General features: G+C 31.1%; 3 protein-coding genes across 3 annotated transcripts in view; 1 reads left to right on the forward strand and 2 right to left on the reverse strand.

Annotated features, from left to right (window-relative positions):
* Window positions 1–4,184, reverse strand: part of ck (myosin-VIIa ck) — a 36,953-nt gene extending 32,769 nt beyond the window's left edge. The window contains exons 1-2 of the mRNA XM_067279909.1: window positions 4,016–4,184; window positions 3,810–3,931 (exon numbers count right to left, since the gene is read on the reverse strand). Coding sequence (XP_067136010.1) covers window positions 3,810–3,931; window positions 4,016–4,053 — 160 coding nt within the window. The 5' untranslated portion in view covers window positions 4,054–4,184. The remainder of the gene's footprint in view (window positions 1–3,809; window positions 3,932–4,015) is intronic.
* Window positions 4,185–14,602: 10,418 nt separating this feature from the next.
* On the forward strand, window positions 14,603–15,127 carry LOC136983261 (general transcription factor II-I repeat domain-containing protein 2A-like). Its single transcript, XM_067279967.1, has one exon. It carries the CDS (start codon window positions 14,603–14,605, stop codon window positions 15,125–15,127), a length of 525 nt encoding a protein of 174 aa, XP_067136068.1.
* Window positions 15,128–19,638: 4,511 nt separating this feature from the next.
* The window catches only part of LOC136983262 (unconventional myosin-VIIa-like), a 30,585-nt gene continuing 23,174 nt past the window's right edge, over window positions 19,639–27,049 (reverse strand). Inside the window, exons 3-5 of the mRNA XM_067279968.1 lie at window positions 20,070–20,183; window positions 19,846–19,992; window positions 19,639–19,674 (exon numbers count right to left, since the gene is read on the reverse strand). Of these exons, the coding sequence (XP_067136069.1) occupies window positions 19,639–19,674; window positions 19,846–19,992; window positions 20,070–20,183 (297 nt within the window). The remainder of the gene's footprint in view (window positions 19,675–19,845; window positions 19,993–20,069; window positions 20,184–27,049) is intronic.

The following is a 27,049-nucleotide window of genomic DNA, read 5'->3' on the forward strand; positions in this document are numbered from 1 at the left end:
TTTCTGGAATCTTGTCTTGTCCTCATTTCTATTTCACACCAGAGGAGACACTGGAGAGGAGAGGTCAATCCTGACCATAGCAAGGGACTTAAGAATTTCTTGAAGGCTTCGTGCAACATGAATCCCGAGGCTTCAATTAATTGTTGATAAAGACAGTCTCCTTTGATCCCTGATAAAAAGATATTGTCTTTCCCCAAAACAACAAACAAGAAAATTTCACTGAGAATTATCAAAAGTAATCATCTCTGTAAAAAAGGAATCAACTGAGTACAGGTACCCCTTTCTTTTCCCTTTCCTTTTGCTATTTTAATTTTCTATTTTATCTCTATAGTTATAAGTTAGTTGTAATAAATTTTTTTTGTAATACACAGTTGCATCCATTTAATGAAATTGTAAGACTTGGGAATCTCTTGTTTTGTTATGTGAGTCCACGTGTTGGGTCTTTTTTTGTTTTCTTGGGTGAAGCTGGGCAGACACCCAAGGGTTGGCATCCAAGTTCTGTTTTTTCTTTTGGACATTGTGTTATCATTTCTTATTAAATCAATTATTGTTTTAATTATGTACTGTCTTAATTGTATTGTATTTTCACTCTCATGGCTATTCGACACAACTGCAGTTTTCATATACATTTAGGACTGCATAATTTATAACTTTAAATTTATGAAAGTAGCAATTGTTTTAGGTGACCTTGAAAATGCTTTTCAAGGTTAATGAAAAGTTCCTATTCAATTCTCCATGCATGACTTCCTATGTAACTACATTAACAAAACTAATACAGTGATACCTCAGTTTTCATCGATAATCTATCTGAAAACAATTGGCAAAATCGACGAAAAACTGAGGCAATTACTTCCATATGAATCAATGTAAATCCAATTAATTTGTTCTAGACACTCCAAAATATATACCAAAAACACATTTTATAGAGAATAAATATAGTGTTTAATACTAAAAACAATAAGAAAGATTGATTAATTCATAAGATTGATCCAATTAATAATAACTGTCCGACATCTTCAATTGTTTGCAATCTCCGTTTCATAAGCACATTTACGCCTTTCGCTACATTAGCCCCCTTTATGGCTTCCTTTTTCTCCACAATGAAACTTATCATGGATAGTGACTTCCTGTACATGCAACCTATTTCAACAATGTTAATGCTGCTCTCGTATTTTTCAATGATTTTCTTCTTCAACTTGATCATGTTCCTGGCCATCTTCTTCGAAGGGCTGTGGTTCTGGAAACTTTCTTTGGCCCCATGATAAAGCTAAAAGGAATGGAAAGCAATGGAATTGTTTGGCTAGATGTGCAAAGTAATGCTCACATTATGAGAAACAACACCACATTGAGGAGGAAAATGCATGGGTCACCTTTGTTTTTGCAAAATTAGCAGCGAAGTCCCATGGGCATGCTGACGAAATCCGAAACAAATTTTTCAAAGAAAAAAATCAACGAAAACCGAAATTGACAATAACTGCAGTCAACAAAAACCGCAGTATTACTGTATATCTTCAGTACTTTTGGAATGAAAAAGATGCAAGAAACTTTTGACTCACTCTATATAAAATGAAAATTGAAATAAATCAAAAGGAATTTCATAATTTTTATGGATTCTTAATAAAGTGATTGGGTCCAGATGGATGGGATATCCTAGGATGTTTTATTTCATTTCTCTTTTTCTCTCCCTCTTTGCACCATCCAGGAACTGCATATTGCCTTACAACATAAATAATGACCAATATCGCTACTCTCCTAGACACCTTAATTTATAGCATGAGGTACACTGTAAAACTTACATTGTAATCAGGGCAATGAATACATATTATTAACCTTCAAAACACTAAGTTCCTGAAGAAATGCAAATTTATCTTTCAGATGTAAACACTTCTATGGTTATTAAGTTTATTTTTGAAGACTGATCTAATAATTCCTTTTTGTTGATATGTAGCTCATGTTTCTGTTTTGTTTTTGTGCCAAATGAAATTAAAATAAAAAGCAATTATGCATATTTATTAACAAACTCCCCTTAATTTGCAAGGCAATATATATATATTATAGACAATAAGAAGTAGAATTCACTGTGTGCGGCATTACCAAATATTTTCCTTCTGAGCGCTTTCAACGAATGTATTTCCATCGTCTTCAGGCGAATAAGAGATTTTTATATAGAATATGAATGATCAAAACAGAAAGGAACACATACAAATTTAAATAAAACGATTTTTTGGACGACATTTGATATGAATCTGCTGTGATTTTCAAATACCTACAATGCTACGAATGTGATGTAATGCGGCGCATGCATGGTACTGTTTCCCATCAATGGTGTGACAGATGATGTAAATCGCTGTTTAAGTGTTTGTATAGGGCAATCCATATGTTGGGCAGTTCCAGAGTAGGTGTGTTGCCCATTTCCAAGGATGTTATGTATAGCGACTCCCATATAAAGAAGAGCTTTCGGTCGCTGCAGGTTCTGAGTATAGTAGAGTGGGTTGTAATTCATGTTGCGCACCCTTCTTGTGAGTCCAGTGTAGCACCTTCCTTTTGCCACATCATCCTGGTGTTTGGTCAAGCGGGTAGCCAGCACTCTTGCTGTGGCCAACATTCTCGTATTATTCCCTGTTATGGGATTTTCCAATGGAACTACATAAATTCCTGACTTCTCAAAGACGGAGAACTTGTCTCAGTCATTGCAGAGGAGTCTGTGTAAGCTAGGTAACGGAGGAAGGGGCAGGAGCAGACCATGTTGTCTAAACATGTGGCAAATGCGTAGAGAAAGCAGACCGAGGTATGGTAATGTTGGTTGTACAAGCGTAACTTCCCTCCTGTTAGTTGATGTGGTGTTCGGAAACAGTGTCTTCTTGATTCTGTTGAGTACATGTGTGTACTTAGCACATGAGAAACTCGCTGTATGTACTGCTAAGTTAATGTTGTTTAATTCATTGTTTATAAGTTCTTGGGTTGATGGCAGCAAGAATGCTCTTCTCAGCAGGGTGGCGATGGTGGCATCAACATAATGTACAGGCTGGAATGCAATCACTGGGATGATGTACGGTAGCATATTAAACTTGTGTTGAACTGAGAAAAGTAGTGTTTCTGAAGATCTATGTATGAACAGATCTAAGAAAGTTATAACCGCATTACTTACTTTTTCCTATGTAAAATTGATGGAGGGATATATATTAGAGACTTGCTGTGTGAAGGTACGAAAGGTTTCATCGGTGACCTCCCATGCTATGAGGATATCATCTACGTAACATAAGTAGAGTAATGGGTAAAGGATGATGAGGGGGAAATCAAATGTTCTATATTCGATTTTTCTCATGATGAGCTCCGCTAGGATGGCAGATAAAGGGGAACCCATGGGGACTCCTTGTTTTTGTAAATAAATCTTTTGGTTGAAATGAAAATAACTGTGTTCAGTGATGAAAAACAGCACATCATGTATCTGCTGGGCACTAAAGCCCTTCCTAAGGAGTAGCAAATTGACCAGCATTACAATTTCAAACGTTGACACCGAAGGATACAAGGCCACCACATGTAGTTTTGAAGAATAAGCCACCACTTAAACAGTGATATAATTTCAAACATTCTTAGCCTGATGATGGTCTATAAACTAGGCCAAAAATGTTTGAGTTTAAAATTATATTGCTGTTTAAGATGTGGTTTATTCTTAAACACTTATAATTTTGAAGTAAAATATATTAATGTAGCTTAATCATTATTAAGATTATATTTATTTATAAACATAATCGATTAATATTTTGCTTGAATTATAGTAAAATTTTTTAAATTTTACCAAAGCTTACCTTCAAGAATTGGATTTGCTTCTAAAATCTGTTGTTCTATCCATGAATGTTGTCCACTAATAGCTGCTAGATATTGCAAAATTAATTTTGTGCTTTCTGTCTTTCCTGCACCACTCTCTCCACTTTATATTACAAATATATTTTGTTATTGTTAACTAAAATGTAAATTTTTTAAAAATAATTTAATAAATATATGATAAATTTACCTTATAATGACACACTGATCTTGTTGATATCTTTTCATATTATTATATGAATTATCTCCTATGGCAAAAATATGTGGAGGCAACTCTCCAATCTTTTTATCTTTGTATAATTTAATTTGTTCTGCAGTATAGATGGGAAGAATTTGATATGGATTTACAGCAACAAGAATAGAACCTGTATATTGTCTAAAAGAAAAGAAAATAATTTATAATTAATAACCAAAAACATTCATCTTAAATAAGTCAAGTAACTTTAAATTAAAATAAATGAAAGCAGAAAATTTCATGCAAACCAACTATATAAATCTAATTCTGGATTTATATTTAACATTTAAATTTATGATTTTATTTTTCCATCATTCAAAAAATCATGATTTTAAATTTATTGACATCAATTTTGTCATAAGAAGATTGCTGTTGTGAAGACAAAAAATTTTTGTGATTATGTTAAAATGAATAGTTACACATTATAAGCTTTCTGTCTATAATCTGCTAAGAATAATAAGTAACTACATAAGCATATTTGCATTGCTGTTGCAATTTTCTAGATAAATCACACACCTTTCTGTTACATAATTAAACATAGTATAGATGTAGTTACAAAATTGATCATTTCTTCAATGTTTATATCACTCAATACAAACATCTGTTAACCTTAATTTTAAAACCAACAAGTTTTAATTCACTTTGCCAGTCTCATCAAATGCACCATACACAGTGACACAACCAGGGAGTGGGTCAAGGGGCCGAAAGTAAAAGGAAAACAAACACTACTAAATTTTCCAAACATATTTTCCTAATTCCTAATTAAAATTCACTTTTTTATTTATATTATGTTGTGTGTTCTATTTCTATATTTCTATATGAATTAGTGATCCCATAAGGTGGAAATTTTATTGAATTCCCATTAAAAATTTCTTTATCTGTTCAACTCAGCTCCCCAAGATTAAATGTTGAGTGCACCACTGACCACACGCAGAATAAACTAGAACACTTGAGGTCCTTGAAATATTAAATATTAAATAGAACGCGCTCAGCAAAAAATTATACAATAACTAAACACCTTTATCATTGCCGAGAAAGTTTATTTAAAACAAGCATTTTTGACCTATTCCATAGGCCATTGTCAGGTTGAAAATGGACAATTGGAACATTTTTGTTCCACAAGATCGAATACAAATATTTACATTTCAAAAAAACTGACAACAGATTAAAAAATAACATACAAGTAATGCATAAAAAATATACCATATTTTACGGACTATAAGACGCACTTTTTTCTTTGAAAAATTGCCTCCAAAATTCAGATGCGTCTTATAGTCCGTAAAATACGGTATATAATAAAAAACAAATAAAAGTAAATGCAGAAAAACTATTAAATATAACTATCAACTAATACTACTTATAACATTAAATAAATGTGTAAATTATGAGTCCCTGGCAGACTTCTTCAAACATTCCCTTAAAAACTCCAACTTACAATTAGCCTTATGTGCCCAGCAAAAGATTGTGAAACGAAAATTGTTCCAATTGTCCGTTTTCAACCTGACAATGGCCTATGGAATAGGTCGAAAATGTTTGTTTTAAATAAACTTTCTTGGCAACGATAAAGGTGTTTGGTTATTGTATGCCCTTGAAATATACAAAATCAAATTAAATGGGGAATGTATCAATTTTAAAGAGCAAGGACACATTTCATATGCATGGCAATTCCTTTACAACAATCCAACACACCCCATGTTAAATTTAATTAATAATTTCCATCTATTCAATTATAACACTTCTATGTTAACTTTACAGTATTATTGTTATCTTTTAATATCCTTATAATTTATGGTCCCATAACATTTATCATTTGTAACTCATCTGTTAATTTTATATTATCATCCTTATTTTCAAATATTGTAACAATCACATGTAGAGTACATTCCAGAATTAAAATTTTAAGCTTTATAGACCTAAATCAGATCTATTATTAGCTCAAAAACATTTATCAAAGTTGAATTAAAGCTTGCTGATTTTGAAATTAAGACTAGTAGTTAGTGTTAAAAAATGATTCATCCAGCATTTATGAGTAATTGTTTACATCACTTAAAATATGCTGAAATCTCTTATGATAAATTTGTTTTGTAAAATTTATGAAAAAATTTTAAAGATTCACAAAACAATAACATTCTTACTGCATCACTTTATTCTTATATACTTGATAACAAATTAATAATATAATTATTATTTTTAAACATTTATTCTCTAATGATAAAACGTGAAAAATCTGAAATGAAATATGAAATGAAAATATACAGAAAAACTAAATGAAATTAAAAGGAAGCACAATTTATATTTAATAATCATAATTATTCTTAAGTTTACACTAATCATTTTACAAGTCATTTTCATTTTAGCTGCTAGTAAGATATAAAAAAGCATTAAAATAAAACTCAAAGAAAATTTTAAATTATCAACAATCATTATTCATGCTTTATATAATTAAAATATAATTTAATTTTAAGTATAAAATATTACAAAGGTTATTTATTAAAAATAAGAGGTGATCAGCTATTGGATGCTTTTCATGTGATAGCTAGGTGTACTAACTTAGAAAAAATTCGTGAAAGTATTTTCAGTATACCCATTATTCCGTTTGATAATTTTTTTGGACCTTATTGTGAGCCTTTGTACGAATGCAATATACATTTTGTTTCATTTTGCATATTGGAATATTCGATTTTGCCCAAAGGTGGCATTTGCTTTCTTCCTTTAAAAGTAAGTTTCTTCTTGTTTTATCATGTCTCAAGGAGTAAAGAGGAAGACTTTTTCACCAACTGTTTCGAAGAGAACACCAAGTAGACCTAGAAGGAGGTCTGGTCAGGACGAGGAGGTTTCTGAATTACCACAAAATCCGAGTTTTGATGTATTGGAAGGTGTTCGTTTATTACTGCGTATGCATGCTGCTCTTAATGGTAAGGTGGAGGATTTTATAAAGCGACTCGACCATCTTACGAAATGGCTTAAGAATGTGGATGAGGCTCTTGTTGATTTTGAGGTTAGATTAGTTAATATTGAGACCAGGATTGGTTTGGGTGGGTCGGAGATGATGAGCTCCTCCCTTATTGACAATATCAGTATGAAAGTGTCGAAAATGGAACGAGAGATGGATTATATGGACAATCAGTGGAGAATTAATAACTTAGTGATACACGGTTTGGAGGAGAGAGCTGGAGAATCGGCAATGGATACATTGGAGGCAGTTAAATCTTTTGCTGTGAATAAGTTGAATTTCCCTCTGTTGCGATATGTTGATGCTAGGCGAGTTGGTAAAATATTTGGTGATAGGCCTAGAATAATAATTTGTCAGTTTAGTTCTCTTAGTGATAAATTATCCTATAAAAAATCAGTTTTTGAGTCGTGTAACTTAAATGTATTTGTTAACGATGACTTTTCTCAACGACTAAGAGACATTAGGTATAAGTTACGTGTGTTTGGAAGGCAGAAGAAATCAGAAGGTGCTCATAGTATTCGTTTAACCTATGATAAAATATTTATTGATGGAGTGAAATATGGATATGATGAGAATTTCGGGAAAATTACTGTTGTTTCCTCATAGCAACCACTAATCCAGGCTACCTCTATTGTGGCGTGGAATTGCGCTGGTATCAAAAATAAGCCGAACTCATTTTGGAAGTACTATATTCGCAATTTGATATAATTTTTTTATCTGAAACTTGGCATTCTGCTAAAGGTAATAAAAGTAATTTTGAGGTTTTATCGGATTATAATTGTATCATTGGTGATGCTTTCCGAGATGGTAGTAGGGGTAGATTCAAGGCTGGATGGTTGCTGTTTATAAAACTGTGTTTTTGTTATAAAGTAATTTATAGAGGCGATTTTTTTTTTTGGTTTTTATTAATATCATAGTCCCTGCGGGCAAATTTTTGTTATGTTTTGTTTATATGCAAGAGCATAGTTGGCAGGAAATTTTTGAGATTTTAATTAATTTTCATTTCAATGAAGACTCTAACCTAATTATTTTGGGTGATCATTAGATCACCCATGCTCGGATGGGTGCGGAAAATGTTATCCCTGATTACATTGGTGATGTTTTTGGTATTGATTATACTAAAAGAAGCAGAACATCTAAGGATTCTATTGTGAACAGCAGAGGTCAAAAGATGCTTCAGTTCTGTATAGATAAAAACCTAATAATATTAAATGGTAGAATGTCGGGCGATGAAGCCGGTGAATATACATTTGTGTCCAGTTTGGGTTCATCGGTTATTGATTTTGGTCTAACAACTTCCTGTGTATGGGATTGTGTTAAATTTTTTTTTGTTGATGATTGTTGTTTATCGGATCATTTTCCTATAGTATTATGTTTGGACAATCCTGTTCAACCTAAGGTGACTAATAAGGGCAGTTTTTACGAAAGAATTTTTTGGAATTGTGAGACTATGAACAGATTTGTGCTTGATTTTGAGAAATATTTGTTAGATTGTGATTCTGTTTCTTTATCAAGTGTTAGTAAAGTAATTGTCGAAATAGCTAATTCCCATAATATGAACTTTAAACCTAAGGACTATATAAATATTAACAATTGGTTTGATCTGGATTGTCGCCTAATGATCCGTAACAGAAATAGAGCTTGGCGAGCTTTTAAGAAAAATGGTTTTGAATCGTATCGTAAATTATTTGTGTTATTTCGTGGTTTGGTTAAAAAAATTTGTTTAGCTAAGAAAAAAAGTTCTTGTATACGGTTCAGAATTCGGATATTTTCCGTAAAAATAACAAATGGTTTTGGAATTTGTGTAAAATTAGAAATTATAATAGTAAAGTGAATATTTCTTTGGAGGAGTGGTTTACTTATTTTTATTCTTTATATGGTTCTTCACTTCCTTATAGTGTGGATTTGTCTGTCTTCAATGAGTGTTTAATTTGGTCTGATGAAATTTTGGATGTAGACATTATGGACTCTGAATTGAGCTATGTTTTAAGTAAAGTTAAAGTTGGTTCTGCGCCTGGGGTTGATGGTATACCTTCTGAATTTTGGAGGATGGATTCTGTTTTTCCGATACTGCTTAGAAGTTTTGATAGAATCTTGAGAACTGGGGTAGTCCCAAAAGATTGGGGCAGTGCTATTCTATGTCCGGTATATAAAAATGGCTCTAAATCGATCCCTAGTAATTATAGAGGAATTTCACTGCTGAACTGTGTGTCAAAGATTTTTTGTAATATATTGTATCACAGGTTGGTTACTTGGTTAAATTTAAACAATATTTTATTTGAGAATCAGGCCGGTTTTCGTGAAAAATATTCTACAATAGATAATGTATTTATTCTGCATACCCTTATTACTAAGACTTTAATGAGGAAAAGGCGAAAAGTTTATGCATTCTTTGTTGATTTGTCCTCAGCTTTTGATACTGTAGATAGGAATTTAATGTGGAAAAAACTCTTGAAATATGGCATTAGTTTTAAATTTGTTTCTCTACTTACAGAATTATATAGTGAGTCTAATGTAAAGATTAAATGGGGTCGTCTTTGTTCTAGGTCTTTTTTCACTGCTACTGGGGTTAGACAGGGCTGTGTTTTAAGTCCTGTGTTGTTTAGTGTATATTTAAATGATTTAATTGAACAAATAACTAATTCTGACTATGAAGGTATAGAGGTGAACGGCATTGGTATCAAAATATTGGCTTATGCAGATGACATAGTCTTGATTGCCGACTCTGTTAGAGGTTTACAAGGATTTATTAATATTTTGGATAAATATTTATTAGAAAATAACATGAGCTTGAATCTTATGAAATCTAAAGTTGTTGTCTTCCGTAATGGTGGTAAACTTGCTAAGTCGGACAAATGGTGGTTTAGAAACGATGTAATTCAGGTAGTTTCTCCAATATAAATATCTGGGTGTCATATTTAAATCTAATGGAAAATATAAATCCCATATTCAGACTGCTAAAAGGAACGCCTTTATTAAAACTGATAGAGTTATTCAGATGTGTAGATCGGCTAAATTACGTAATTTGAAAGATTGTTTAAGGATTTTTATTCAATTGTCACATCATCTTTGTTATATGCTGCTGAGGTTTGGGGATATCAATCTGACGAGTTAGATCCGGTCTTGGCTAATTTTATTAAAAAGTTATTTGGTTTGTCTCATTGTACCCCAAGATATTTGATTTTTATGGAGTGTTCGCTATTACCTTTGTCTTTTACAATACTAAATAAGTGTTTGAATTGGATCTTTAGGACTATTGAATTGGATGAAAAGCGATGGAGTAGAACGTGCTTATGTTATGTGTTAAATAAAAGGGATTTGCTGTGGTCTAAAAGTTTAAGGAAAATTTGTGCTAATAACGGTATTAATTTTGATGAATTACTAAATAATTATTACTGTTGCTCTACTTTGAAATTAAATTATTTTGATAATTTTATTCTTGATTTGAATCGACGTATTAACATAAGTTTTATAATGTTTGGTATAAGCACTTATACAAATCCTTTTTTGACTGTTCGATTTATAACAACAATTTCTCTTTCAATATTAGCTCTATGATAATGCAAATCAGATGTAACTCCCTTAATTTTTTACAGAATCATTGCAGAGAAATTTGCATATATTGTCAAGGTGATCAGCTATTGGATGCTTTTCATGTGATAGCTAGGTGTACTAACTTAGAAAAAATTTGTGAAAGTATTTTCGGTATACCCATTATTCTGTTTGATAATTTTTTGACCTTATTGGTAATGCACGCAATTTTGATTTAATTAATTTTGTTCAGAAAATTAAATTATTTTTTAGGTAATCTTTTGTTGTCTTATTGTTTCAGTGAGCCTTTGTACGAAGTGTGGTGTACATTTTGTTTCAGTTTGCATATTAGAATATTCGATTTTGCCCAAAGGTGGCATTTGCTTTCTTCTTTTAAAAGTGTGTTCGTGGCAAAGAATTTTTGGAGTCTATCCACTTTCTGATGTGACAACTTAATCCTTTTTTTTTTTTTTATAGGTGGGTGTGATTAATTTTTTTTATATAATGTTCTTTTTTGTTCGGATAGTTCTCCCCACAATTTTGTTTTTCTTTTTTATATATACATTTTGTTTAAATATATATTTTTGATATCGCTTTGTATAATATATTTGTTTTTTATGTATATTTTAATTTTCTCTGTAATAACTTATGAATTGTATTTATATATTAGTTTAGTTTGTAACGTATAAATGTTATGTATTGATTTTTGTATTCCCCGCATCATGGGTTCTTCCCAGTATGACTAAATAAATTAAATTAAATTATTAAAAATAAGATTTAAATACTTTTGAAAATTTTATTCCATACAATTATTCTGTATAGAATATATAAAAACAAAACATATATATATTATTTATTTATTTATGGCAGCTCTTGACTCTCGGACATTTCACCATCAAACATTTGGTCAATAGATATTTAGCCAAATGAACATTTGGCCAACCGACATTTCACTGAATGGATATCTGACTTTGCTTTTACATAGATTTTTGTGATTATGTAGTTTGTATCATACTAACAGAAAACATCCAATAGTTTTCTAATAGGAACTCTACAAACTTGTCTAATGCATACTGGTTTCTAAAATGCTAAATTATCTTATGGCCACAGTTCTTTGTACTTTGAAACATTTAAAATGACTATAAACAATAATCAATGTCAGTAATGACAAAACAGAATGTGTAATATATTTATTAAACATTCTGTTATACATTCAAGTCAAGTCATTCATAGTCATTGAATCTTTGCACCATTATCAATATATACGAGAGCTATTTTTTAAATAAGGTCCGTTTTTTAATAAGAAAAAAAATACTGTAAATATCATTAAAATATATTTTTTTCTATATTCTACATATTTTTATCTACTTTTCTACATAATTTCCATTTTGTTTAAACATTTGTCATACCGCTCAACAATTTTTTGAATTCCGACTTCAAAGAAATCTGCCGCCTGTCAAAAAGCCCAATCCACAACTGCAGTTTTCACTTCTCCTTCGTTGTTGAAATGTTGACCACCAAGGAACTCCTTTAAGTATCGAAACAAGTGAAAATCACTGAGTGCAAGGTCTAGACTGTGTGGATGATCGTATCGAGTCAAAACGATAAAGCACTATTTAATCTTTTTGTTTTGTGATCGTCAGAAAGCAGTCTTGGAATGCACCGACAAAACAATTTTCGATAATTCAGTTTCTCCAAAACAATGGTATACAAAACTGATCTTGAAATCTGTGGAAATTCAATTGATAACGTTGAAATCGTGAATCGTCGGTCCTCTCGAATTTTGTTATCCACATCACGAACCAAATCTTCAGGAATCAGAGAAGGTCGGCCAGGGCGTGGCTCATCATGCACATTAACTCGCCCATCCTTAAACATTCTTACCCATTTTCGAACTTTATTGTCACTCATAGCATTATCACCGTAAACTTCACAAATCTGACAGTGAATTTCCACTGCTGCCAAGTTTCTTGCATTCAAGAATTGAATAACAGATCGTATCTCACAGTCGGCGAGAGACTCAATTTTCTTAAACATTTTAAACTTCTACAGCTCAGCATACAGACAGACAATATGGCTGCAAATGGCGTCAAAACGCGTGCCAAGCTTGCTCGGAGCAGAAGCATATGCATACTGCCGTGATTGCGCATTATTCTCACTTTTATTCACAAACAGACCTTATTTAAAAAATAGCCCTCGTATTTCTGTTACTGCTTGTTGTAGAAATCCTGTTAGAACATGGAAGATCAATGACAGTCATGAACGTACTCTGTTCTGATAATAAGAGTTCATACACTTTCTAGATCTAGAGTTTATGCTCTAAAGTTGAGCAAAAATTGGGAGAAATTTTACTACATAGGCTCCATGACAAAATTGGTATCTAAAATAATTAAGGAACATTACCACTCAATTAGCCTAACCCAATTTAGGGTCTGACTCTCATGAAATCAGCCTGCAATTGTGACCTAACAGTTTACTGCAGGGGTTCCCAATCTTGTGCCTGTGAGCTCGTGTGTGCCCACGGAGCTATTTATATGCGCCCGCAGCAAAGTGTTGAAATAACGAAAAAAAAAATTAAATCTTAAAAATAAAAAAAATAAAAAGTTACTTTAATATTTCAAAATCTTGCTAGATGTAGTGAGAAATTTGCTAAATTGGCAACACTTGGGCTACACTGACCACTGTTTAATTTATCACACCTATTATAATCATGTCTCCAAAGGGCATCTCTGTCGTATTAGTAGTCACATGAGTGTACAATAGTCCACGAGAGGCAGTACACAAAAAAATAAATTTATTTTTTTTTTATGTGATTAGCAATATACAGGATTCTTTCAGATTCCAACTCTTAATGTTATACAATATCCCAAACTGGGGCGAGCAATCGAGCAAATACAGAACAAAAGAACACATTCATGACAAATAAGAAAAGACAGACTTGTAATCTTACGACTAACTTACACTAAATTATAAAGGAAAGGAAGAATAGCAAGAAGTTTTAGTATGATAGAGGAGGTTATAAGAAATACCCGGTTTCTCTGTTTGGTATTGATGCTCTTCTGATGAGGAACCACTCTAAATCGTTTCTCGCTGATCTTTTTCGGATCTCTTTGAAGATTCTCATTATACAAAGGAAGTTGTCTCTCTCTCTCTTTGCATTAGTGGGGTCCTTTCTCTTTCTGTAGGCCACCGAGCAGGAGTGTAACTTTCACATGTCTACCGTCATTGAGAGTCTGACCCAAGAATGAACCTTCTTATTGTTCTAGTAGCCTCAGGGACTTCACTTCCCATTGTTAACGTGATTTGTGGAAAGGGTTACCCCACCCCCAGGACAAAATGTTAATAAAAAATTCAAGAAAACAAAAGGAAGAACAAAGAAGGAAGAAAACTTAAAACTAAACTTATATCTAATATATACATTAATATGGCGTATTGCCACAGTAGTATGGTATTAATTGTCACCACATGCTGTCGTTGTAAACTCATACTGTTGTCATCACATGCTATCGTTATTTTGGGGTAAAAAAAACAACACGAGTATTCCAAGTATTTGCTTAATAAGCAATAGTGTTGTGTCAAGTGGCAAAAAAAAACATGTCAAACGTCATTTTAAACCAATCACAGTTCTTTTGAAGTTAGCTATACACCTAAACCGAGTTAAGAGAAAGAAAACTGAATCAACTAAAATCAGGATTATCTACCCAGCAAGTATTTTTTACCAGCAATGTCAATAAAAATAAAAATGCCACTATTGCTTCCTTTAAAATTTCTCATTTGTTGGCAAAACAAAAAATACCATTTTTAGAAAGTGAACTAATTAAAGAAGCATTTCTCATTGGAGCCAATTCGTTATTTGAAGGAATTTCTAATAAGCAAGAAATTATTTCAGCAATACAAGATTTGCCATTATCAAACAATACAAGTACAAGAAGAATCCAGGTGATTTCAACAGATTTACAAAGTCAGTCGAAAATGATTTGGAAGAGTGTGAGTATTTCTCATTACAATTTGATGAGTCAACAGATATCAGATAAGCACAATTGACAGTAATGATAAGAATGGTATTCAATGATTTTAGTGTGAAAGAAGAACTATTAAAGTTACTATCAATGCAAGAGCAAACAAGGGGTGAAGATATTTATAATAACTTTAAAAATTACTTAACAGAAATTAATATGCCTTCACACAAGTTATCAGCAATAATTACTGATGGTGTACCAGCAATGGTGGGCTGCAATAATGGATTCACTTCCCATTGCCAGAAAGATGAATCCTTTCTAAACTTTATATATTATCACTGCATCATACATCAAGAATCATTATGTGCCAAAATATTATCCTTTGAACATGTTATAAATGTTGTTGTTAAAATAACTAACAAAATTCAAGCAAATCCATTATCACACAGATTGTTTAACGCCCTTGTAGAAAAAGACAAATCTTTCCAAGCTGACCTTATCTTACATACAGATATAAGATGGTTAAATAAAAGCAAAACACTTGGTCAATTTTTTGATCTTTTAGAAGAAATAAAAAATTCCTTATTTCAAAAGATGAAACGTTTAAACTGGTTTACTGAATAAAACTGGATAAAAGTGTCATGAAGGCTTCCCCTATTAGAATACTTAAATATATTCATTGCCTTTCCAAATATCTAATTATAATTAAACTAATGATGCCATGCCACTCAATGATAACTGGAAACCTGCTCTAGATAGTAAGGACTATACTCATTTAGTGAATAGGCCAGAGTTCCCAAAGTGTATGCCGTGCTTCCTCACAGGAGAGCCATGAAATGTTGTAAAATTTTTATAATCTTATTTATTTTAAAAAATATTGGCTATTTTGCAATTTTGCAAATTGTACTTCTTAGAATTTAACATAGGGTTCCTTGGGAAAATCTGGATTTAGCAAGGGCGCCAAGAATCGAAAAAGTTTGGGAACCACCGGAATAGGCTATTAGAGCAATAATGTTAGATATGTTGTATATATTTGTTTTGCAAACTTTTTATTTTTACTTTTATTTTCATCTTTGCATATTTTAGCAATTACATTTTCTTTCATATGTTAGTTTCATATTTCAAAATATGCTCACACCTTTGTTTTTTTCTGTCACACCTTTTAAATTTAAAAACACTTGTTCTTTTTAAAAAATATATTTGTTATATGTTTCTTGAAACCTAACATAAAATTGTTATTGAGAAGTTATCACACAGGAGCACTCCTCTTGATGGAAAAAGTGGATTTTTATTTTCTATTTTTTTACAAAAGATATGCATTTTCAGGCTTTATGCCCATCTTTAGTCCTTATTATGTATAATGGTAAAACTAAAAATATAACTAATGGTGACTACTGGAATAACTAATTGTTAAAAATGTGGAGTAGAACAAGTGAAACTGTAAAAATAAAAATTTTTGGTTAAAACATAGAAAGAATTGACCAATAAAGTGAGTAAAAACAAAAACTTTAAAACCAATAAAAACTAGTTAAAAACAAGGTGTAAAGAGCTTCACTGTACATGATATATCAGTCAAACCTGTTTTTATGCGCTCTTTTTATGTGCGATTTTTATTTGTGCGATTTTTTTAATGCGAATTTTTAATTTATGCGGTTTTTTTTGTGCGATTTTTTTATTTGTGCGGTATAGTTGGCGACTAGTCTCGTGCGATTCGTCATGTCTCACGTTGACTTATTATAGCTAAATAAACTTATTATAGCATAAATGCACTTATTATAGTAATATTATTGCATGAATATGCGAAAAATGAAATAATTTACTTTTTAAGTCAACAAAACACCACCTGGACAAAAATATGTAAAACAGACGATAGACCAGACGATGCAGTCAAGTGCTGACATCTGTTGTCAATAAATTCTATTTCGTACAGTTTTGAGTTATTTTCTATGTGAGACTTTTTTTATGCGGTCCCTGTTGACCGCATAAAAAAAATATATTTTTAATTGTGTTGCGAAAACTATTTTTTACAGCCATTCGTGAAGTTTCGTGAGATTTTTTTTATGCGTTTTTTTTAATGCGGTCCCTATCCCCCACATAAAAACAGGTTTGACTGTATTTGTTTTCTTTGAGTTTAATATCAGTTGTTCTAGAAATTTACAATCATTATTGGCTGAAGCTGACCTAAAAAGGGTCAAAAACCATTCCCAATTAAGATTAACAGAATTTGGTTTCCATAACAAGCAGAGTAACATAAACATACCTATATTGCAGCTATTATGAAGTGTATTATAGAAAATATAAGGTTATTCAGCTACTATGAATGTTTTACGGGAAAACCATTACAACCTCAAATAGTTGTATGATGACAGTTAATGTATATCTGTATATTCATAACCAGTGCTTTTTTTGTCATAGATTGCAATGGAATGGCATTCCACCACCTTTTTTCGATATATTTTAAAAGTTTTAAGAGAATTTTTTAAAATCTGATGTTTGGTCCACATTGAATCACTTTGTTAAGCATAGAAGATCGGCAACAAAATTATTAAGACAGTCCTGCTCCTGCTTGTATGCCAAATCTTGTGTATGGTGAATGCATACTGCAAACTTAGTTTGTGGTGACTGTGACATACTGCTTGGCTCGTGTTTGGTCGTGTCATGATTTGGTGGCAATGCAGGAATCGCAGTGCTAATTGCAACCGGCAACTGTCATTTCGACTGTTTTATATTTCATTGTACAACTGAATTGTGAGGGTGTGTGTACAGTGAATAAATTTGAAAAATTTGAAAATTTGCAAAAGGTAAATACTTTCTTTATGGTCAAAAATTGTTGAAGAAAAGAAAATATTTTTTTTAATTTTTAGGATAAACCTGTGACCCCATATTTAAAAATGAAAAAAATCACTAATTACTTTTCAACCACCGGTCCTGCTAATAAAAAGGCCACAATATCAACAGACACAGACAAAATCACAGAACACACGGAAATAACGATGAATATGATGTTGAGAAGCAATGCCAAACTACAAATGACCAACCAAATGCTGAACATATGAACAAAAAAATGATTTTTGATTGAAAAATGAATGGCTCTGTGTTTGCAAAATGAAACTTGGCTGTACACCTTGTAGAAAAGTTGGAACTCTTGGAGTTGAAGTGAAAATGGGAATGAATGTTAGCAAAGAATGGGCCAACAATGAGATAACATATTCCGGCAAAGATAGAAATCAACAGTTGGCATCACTTGAAAAAAAAATTTTTTTAATCACAAAGAATCTGCTTCACATAAAGCAGCATTAAAAATAGTCGCTGAAAGCAAAAAAATGATGCTTGAGAATGTTTTTGAAAAATCATTGTCTTGTGAAAAAATAATAACTGAAAAAATTTTTTAAACTGCTTATAAAATAGCAAAGAAAAATCAATCATTCCATCATTTTGAAACTGAAATTGATATGCAAAAACTCAATGGAGTTGAAATGGGTCGTATTCTTCATTCTACAAATGCGTGTATTAACATTGTTAATCATATAAGTGAAGAAATGAAGAAAACTGTGATTAAAAAAATTGTTGAATCCAAGAATAAAATTTCATTGATAATTGATGAATCAACCACAATAAACAAAAAAAGTACCCTCATAGTATATGTCCGAAGTTGTATCAAAGGTGTTAGAATGAATTCACCGATAAATTTGTTTTTGGACTTGGTAGAACTTGAAAAAGTAACGGCAGAAGGAGTATTTGATTCCTTACTTCAATGTCAAGAAAATTATTTTTAAAAATATTTAGTTTTTCTGGCGTGCGACGGTGCAGCTTTGATGTTAGATTGTAAAAGTGGAGTGAAAAAATTGCTATTGGAACGTTTTCCTTCTATTATAGTTTGACATTGCACTAATCACAGACTAGAATTATCAGTAAATGATGCTGTTCAGAAATAAATAGATTCAAATCATTTATTGAGAAACTTTATATCATATATCATGCTTCGGCAAAGAATAGTAGAGAGTTGCATTCATTTGCAGAATTACTGGGGTATGAGCTGCTGAAAATTGAAAGAGTTTTGAGTACCCGATGGGTTTCATCTAGTTTGCGGACAGTTTTGGCTGTATGGAATAATTTTCAATCTCTTGTATTTCATTTGAAAAAGCAATAAATGATCCTACTAGAGATAAAAATGATAAGTGCACATATGATGGCTTGAAAAGAAAAATCATGTCCACAGAATTTTTACTGGATCTAGGATTGATGTGTGATGCTCTCCAAGAATTGTCAGAACTAAGCTTGGAACTACAGGACCGCAACATGGACCTATATAGGGCAAATAACAAAATAAAAATGCTAGTACAAGTTTTTGAAGAAAGAAAACAGAACTTTGGGCCCTATTATAGATGTGCTGTTGATGCTGTATGTGATATTTGCTTTCGTGGAGTTTTACTCCATGAAAAAGAATCAAGAAAGGATCCTGCCATTGACCCAAGTAAATTTTATACAAAATTGAAAGAGTCAATCAAAAGAAGATTGCTTGATAGCAAAGGCAATGAGTTGGCAAATTGGTCTCGTGTACTTGATCAAAAACATTGACCTAAAGATATTAATACCCAACTGACATTTGGAGAAGAAGAAATTAGAAACTTGTGAATCAGATTGCAACTAAATGAAAGGGAAATGATTCATGGATTCCGTGAATACATTCTTGAAAAGACATATCCAGAAAAACTACTGCATTTGATAAATACTTTGAATACCATTCCAATATCTTCAAGTGAATGTGAATGTGGATTTTTGCATATGAACCTAATTGCCACCCCAACAAGAGCTTCGTTAAAAACTAAGACAATTTCAGCACTTTTATTCATCAAACTTGTCAGACCGCCTCTGAGACTTTTTGATCCTTCAAAATACGTTGATCTCTGGTTACTCAGAGGACGTCATTCGGCCACAGATACTAACAGTAAAAAAAAGAAGCCGAGAAGATTTGTTAGATGAAAACTGGACAAAACTTTGGAATATATTATAAACATTTGTTTTAAATACAATTAATAAAAGTAATGTAATATATTTGTAATATATTTTTAGTAATGAGATGAGCATTCCACCACCTTTTTTTTCCCCAAAAAAAGCACTGTTCATAACTATATTTACATGCAACCATAAAACGATATAAATTCTATATACTAAATAATTAAATTAGTTTTCAATAATTGATAATTGAATAACAATATAACAACCAATAAATTAAAATTAAAGTTAAAATATGAAAATATAAATATTTGCATTTTTCATTAAACATTGTTCACTATTACAATAAATATAATTTGTTAAAAAGTATTGCATATAAAACTTACATAAATAAGATTTTCATTATATCTTATTAATAAATTTCTAAGAATCCCTGCTTCATGAAGATCTCCTAATGATATCATATCTTCAACACCTTGAATAGAAGTGGGATGCATCGCTTTGATGCGTCGTTCTGGTGTAAGCCATTGATCCTAATACAAAAACATCATTTTTCAATGAAATGTTAACAATTTTATAAATAAAATTAAGTGAATAATGAAAAATTTACCTTTCCATCATCATCAATAACTTGAATACGTCTTCCTTCTGCTGAAGTAACACGTGCACCAATAGCTACGTCAAATTCCCGCTTTGTTTGCGGTTCAATCCAAATATAGTCACCCTAGTATAAAAACAGAAAATTTTTTTTAATATAAATATAAATTTATTAATAATGAATAGTTTATGAAAAACTTTTTACAGATTAATGATATATTAAGTTGCAAAATTAAGTTTATTCTTAATAGAAAATGTTCTCTAATTGCATTAAATTAGTTTCAAATACAATATTTTCAGTCATAAGTTTGTATTCACTAATGTAACACAATAAATGAATATCACCATAAAATTAATTTCATTTCATTATCTTAAAACACATTAACCAATATATTGATTGATATACAGTCAAACCTGTTTTTATGCGGTGGATAGGGACCGCATAAAAAAAAAATATATCGCACGAAACTTCACGAGTGGCTATAAAAAATAGTTTTCGCAACACAATTAAAAAAATATTTTTTTTATGCAGTCAATAGGGACCGCATAAAAAAAGTCTCACATAGAAAATAACTCAAAACCGTACGAAATAGAATTTATTGACAACAGATGTCAGCACTTGACTGCATCATCTTGTCTATCGTCTGTTTTACATATTTTTGTCCAGGTGGTGTTTTGTTGACTTAAAAAATAAATTATTTCATTTTTCGCATATTCATGCAATAATATTACTATAATAAGTTCATTTATGCTATAATAAGTTTATTTAGCTATAATAAGTCAACGTGAGACATGACGAATCGCATGAGACTAGTCGCCAACTATACCGCACAAATAAAAAATCGCACAAAAAAAGACTGCATAAAAACAGGTTTGACTGTATTTGAAGATAATGTAATACAGTAAAGTCTTGATAATTCAAGTTGATCAGGAATAAGACAACTTCAAACTATCAAAACCTTGAAATGTATGAATGTATTAACAATACATTCATTACATTATATTAGAATATTGCTTTAGTACTAATAATGATGATAATAATATAGTGCACTGAAAATACATGATGTCCCATACAATACAGGACAAATGGCAACCGTATCTGGAAGTCTGGTAACCATATCAGTAGTGCACTCAGAATTTAATCTTGGAGAAGCCAAGTTGAACTTTTCAAATAAAAAACTTTTTAATGCAAATTCAATAAAATTCCCACCTAATGCAACTGCTAATTCATAAATAGTATAGAAATATAAGACACTAGAAGGTAAGCCCGGCAGTGCCCACGCAAAAAATAAATACAAACTTTAAGATTATTAAATTATTTTGTACTTCTAACCCTTCTATTATATTATATTATAGTATTTGATTCATATAACTACAAACATTACCTTACGTGAGAGCTTATCACATCAAGTGACCAATCTAACACATCTTAAAATTTTCTTCCTCTACTGTATACAATTTAAAGAATTTTTTAAATCTGTTAGATTGGTCACTTGGTATGATAAATCCTCACATAAGATAACCTTTGTAGTTATATAAATCAAATACTATATTATAACAAATATTAAAATGAAAACCATATAAAGAGTTTAGCTATTTTAGTCTACCATTGTCATGTTTATTGCAATACTCAAATGGTATGAAATGACACAATTTCATTGGTCAAGTAGACAGCAATTGAAAATACGATATCTTAAGTTTTTCAAGATGATTTTAAGATTTTTTTTAAATTTAGCACTAACAAACTTTTTCATTCACAGATGAATATTAAATGGTAATCTGCCAACCAATCAAATTTTGTTAAAAATTGATCAAATATTTTAACTCAGCACCCTTAAAAACCACTTAAAACATTTCATGCTGGCTGGTAGCCTCGGGTATTATGTAATTTTCCCATTTGAATGCCATCATACCACTGGTCTGATAGGAAAAAGGGACTGTTGCAGAAAGGGGTTGAAATTAATTCAACCAAAGTAGTAGTTGTCCTCCTCCCAGGAGAGAGGATGGGTCAACGGCTACTAATTAATATTGGTCTACTATTAATATTTGAAAAGTGATCCATGCTGGATAGGTTTTGACAGCTCCGCATGTGATCGAAGTCGCTAACCTTAGCTTCCGAAAGACTTCTTATAAGACTTGTTAAATAAAAAAATCTTGTAAAAAATGCAAGAATTGCTTTTACGTGATCCCATAAAAATACTGGTGAAACCAGGTTGAAAAAGCAAAGCTCAGAAAAAACAACTAAGTAAAGTTTTTGAAAGTTGTGGCATAAGAATAGTGGAAGTAGATTTGACAATAAGACTCAGTATGTGAATAAAGTAAACATTATAGAGACTACAACTACAGGACATTTTGAATGAAGCAATGTCACCGTGATAATAAATATGAAAAATGAACACTGGCATAGATAGAAAAAGACTGAGCTCTACTTTGTGTCTTAAAATCATTGCATGTACTGTACATTAACTTGGCTGAATGTTAGATCATTTTTAAGCAGTATTAGTGAAAGAAGTTTGGGGAAATGGATTTATGAGTTAATAACAGAGATGAAATCAGGGTCAGGGGTGTGATATTCGAGTTTTATGGTAGTTATGTATGTCTGTTATTGCATTTATAGAAAAATTATTAGAATTTGTTTGGTTTGTTTTGTTATGGCAATGCAACACATGAGAGATCTGCCAAGGAGGATGCATCCCAAAAAGACTTTTATGTAAAGCTGGCCCCACTTTAAGAGTTACAAATGTGAAGAAAACCCAGAAAATTCCATGTAGCCAGTCTGTCGGCCATGTGCAAACCCACAACAGACTACTGGTGTTCAGTGGTTTTACCCACTTGGTTACTGGAGGATACTTATTGGGCTGCAATTTGAAAAAATTGTAGACCTATAAATTCCCACTGTTGTCCTTCTGTCTCTGTCTTTCCTTAATCTTGAAAATGGAGTTACATTGATGAAAGTCAAGACTAGACAAGGAAATCATAAGAAAAAGAGGATAAGACTAACTATATATGAACTTCTGATTTGTACTGAAAGTCACATTATTTCAATTCAAAAATTTCCCCCTAAATGGAGTTAGATACATAAGTATCATGGCTCTATTGCAAACAGGAAAAGTATGATACAGGGGCAAAACACTATTATACTTAACACAAGCAAGCACTATGTGCTACCTGTCACAGTAATGGTGCAATGGCACATCTATTTTGCACAATGCCATTGTCACAATAATTCAGTGTATATAATATATTTTAAAATTATATCCTTTTTTGTAAGAATTATATTTAGTTAATTATTTTGTTAAATGTTTTGCCAATAGATGGCACTCCATGGAAAGCCAGCAATCAATGTAGAAATAAATTAACTGATATATAGAAATCCAATCAATAATTTGGGGTGGGATGTATGACACTATCTAAGTTAGAAATATTTGAACATAACTGCCAAGTTTCGTAGCAATTGGTCAAACAGTCTAGGCGTGCATAGAGAATAAACAAACAAACATTCTCATATACATATAGCTGGCACAATATAAATGAAAAAAGAAATATTAATTAGTAAACAATTTTTGGAAAACTTTTAGTGTTTCTTTCCTTTTTCTTTGAAGGGAGTCAGGGTCTCTTGGCCCCCCCTCTGGGTGTGCCACTGAACTATATCACTTCATACCATAGTAAATTGAAGCTAATGTTAGCCATTTCAGTATGCTCACAATTTCAGTGAATGGTGTCTCATCACACATTTCATTTGAATTACCTAAATATGTAATTTTTATGCATTTCCCTTTGAGTATGTATACTTTGGCTTATGGATGGTATTGCCTTAAACTATACAGAACCTCAAACTATTGTGAAGATGGCAAATCCTCATAAAAGAACAAAATGCTTTTGGGATGAATTGTCATTTTCTGTACATTACATTCTAACAAACCTTTTTAATAACTTCTAAAAATTTTAGCCAGATTTGTTTATATAATCTAATGTGATAGTATTTTGTAATTTTTCTTTTAATATATATTTTTTTATTAGTTAGGTAAGAACTATAATCAAGGAATCTAAATTTAAATTAAACATTGATAAACTGATAAATATTAATATTTATCAATTTACATTGTATACATATTAAAAAATTTAGAGCATATTATTACAGATATGATATTTCATATTTCAAAATATTTATATATTAAATTTTTATACAGTGAGGGTTAAATACCACTTAGTTATTAATTATTTTAATTATTTAACTGACTATGTCTGATACTATTTTTATAATTTTCACAATCTCTAATAATATATTCTTACTCTTGTAATTGATAATACTGAAATTAAATATATCTTTTAGCAAATTTTCATGCTGGCATTAATGCTTTTATAATCTTATTTTACTAGAAAAGATTGCTATAATGACAATATTATATAAATACAATATTAATTTAGTTTCATTTAAAAATTTTAATTTATATCACCATCTTAATTTTATGAAATTCTGTTTTGTGAACTATTACAACATGTGAATTGAAAAAATTTATCATCATATTATTTGAAATTACTTAAATTTGCATTCTTTGTCAACAATTTGTTAACTGTAACTGAAACTCAAAATAATAATCAAGGGTTCCAAAAATGTTAAAACATACAAATCAAGCAATTTTTTTTGTAAAGAGATGATACTCTCTAAATAACAAAATTATACCATTAATATCCAGCAAATAATATACTTTACTAAATAATAACAAAAACAAATGTTTTCAACAATTTTTAAATCATCATCAGATTAAAATAGTAGTCAAACACACACACACACAATATATATATATATATATATATATATATGAAAATTCAAGTGTCACTTTAAACAAAATGAAATAATTATTTCATTACTGGAAAGTGCTGATGTCAACAATGACATAACCAGATATTTTAAAAAAATAAGGTTTAAAATTATAGGTGTACTTCAAAGATGGACCTTTATGCTTTAGAGTAAGGTTTCCCATAGGGATCAATGAAAGTTTGAAAGGGGTCGACGAACAAATTAAATACATATTGCATATGTATATAAAATATTTTAATATTGTTTAATTATTCAGTAATTATAATCATTTAAAAAAATCTTGAAAATATTTTTATAAGAAATTTTACATTTTCAAAATTTTACAAATACAAAAAATGTATTAAATAATAAAGTATATATTTATTTAAGAGGGTCAATGAAAAAAAATTTCTTCAAAGGGGTCGGTACATGAAAAAAGCTGGAAACCCCTGCCTTAGAGAATGTCTCAGTATCTTTGTAATTTATTGCAGTGTTCTGAAAAAAGTAGCTTTGTAAATTTTGAGTTCTTCCAAATGTTTCAGATTGATCTGGTTCCTAATTAGGTATAGTAGACTTGCTTCATTCAGAAGTATATGTACTGTACATCATTCATACATACCTTTCATTCCATCAGAATCTAGTGACCGTTATCCAGTTAAAACGTCTGGTTACAGAACTCCAGTCAAAAGAGCTTTCACCCATCTACCAATATCATCGACAGAGATATTGAACTAAAGTACATCATACACATTGCAAAACAACATGGGTACCCTTTAACCCTTGTCAAAAATCTCATCCTTAAATATCAATTGGGTTTCACATCTGAAAAGAACGAATCTAAAATCCACAAAGCCAACATCTTTCAAAGATTTACAAACAAATGGCAAGAATAAACTAACTTAGCATCTCCTACAAGAGAAACCCAACTGTATTCTCTTTATAATGAAATGCCAAAGACAGGCAAGTGTCATCTGGGATGTATTCTATCTCCATTATGGACAACATATTCAATAAGAAATGGATCTATATCATACAACAGCTAGATCTTTTAACATTCTATCAAGGAGCCCATTTCTTCTATCCAAAAGGGCCTGCTGACCACAGCATTAGTGATGTTTGCAACTGAAAATGATATACTGTACAAATATTTCTCAAAGTAAGCAAATCTAATAAACCCCATTAGGAACTGGACCAATCTGAATCTAAATAAATAACGACTAACCCGTTACAAAGCTATACATCCACAAGAGCCGAATTATCGGGCTAGAGTTGGCTATAATAAATAAATAATTAATAAGACAATTTGGCACTAGAGCTTGGCGTTAGGCACCATCTCTTACTAAACTTAATAATTATAATTAAATTAAATAAATAATTTTAATAATTTGGAACTGGAGGAAAAGAAATCGGCCCAAAGCGAGACTCGAACCTGCAACTTCTGTTATCCGTGCAGACACGTTACCAGTTACACTACCTGGACCTTCAGTCCGATCGCCTCCTCCAGTATATATAAGCTAACACGACGACCATTGACGGTCACCTTGGGAGGACGTGGGCACTTGATGTGTCCCCAGCCGGCATTGTAATGACCGTCAATGGTCGTCGTGTTAGCTTATATATACTGGAGGAGGCGATTGGACTGAAGGTCCGGGTAGCGTAACTAGCATAACACCTATAATTTTAAGTCTTATTTTAAAAATTATCTGGTTATTCCATTTTTGATATCTGTGCTTTCCACCAATGAAATAATTATTCTATTTTGTTTAAAGTGACATTTGAATTTTCATATATATGTTCGACTACTATTTTAACCTGATGATGATTATTTAAAAATCACCAAAAATGTTTGTTATTATTTAGTAAAATTTGTTATTTACACTGGTATCATTACATTATTTAAACTTAACTGAATCCTGTTTTTCAAGTATTGCTGATACACTATTATAAATTTTACCAAAAATTGAATTGCACTTCTAATTTTAAAAATTTATACACAGTACATTAAAAGTTAATAGATTCAGTTGTTATTTTATATAAATTGAGATGATGTTAAATTTATAATAATCAGTGCCCTAACTAGGCAGATGCAATGGGTATGCAGGCATAGGCTCAGGATAAAAGGGCATCTTGAAACAGAGTATAAAAAGATCACTATTATATTTTCATTTTTAAATTTTAAATTTTGCCACCAT

Source organism: Centruroides vittatus, unplaced genomic scaffold, assembly GCF_030686945.1.
Source record: "Centruroides vittatus isolate TY-2023 unplaced genomic scaffold, ASM3068694v2 contig_879, whole genome shotgun sequence".
NCBI lineage: Eukaryota > Metazoa > Arthropoda > Arachnida > Scorpiones > Buthidae > Centruroides > Centruroides vittatus.

Coding starts and splice junctions, on each gene's coding strand:
- LOC136983261 (XM_067279967.1), top strand. CDS start 14,603: ATGGTATTCAATGATTTTAGTGTGAAAGAAGAACTATTAAAGTTACTA.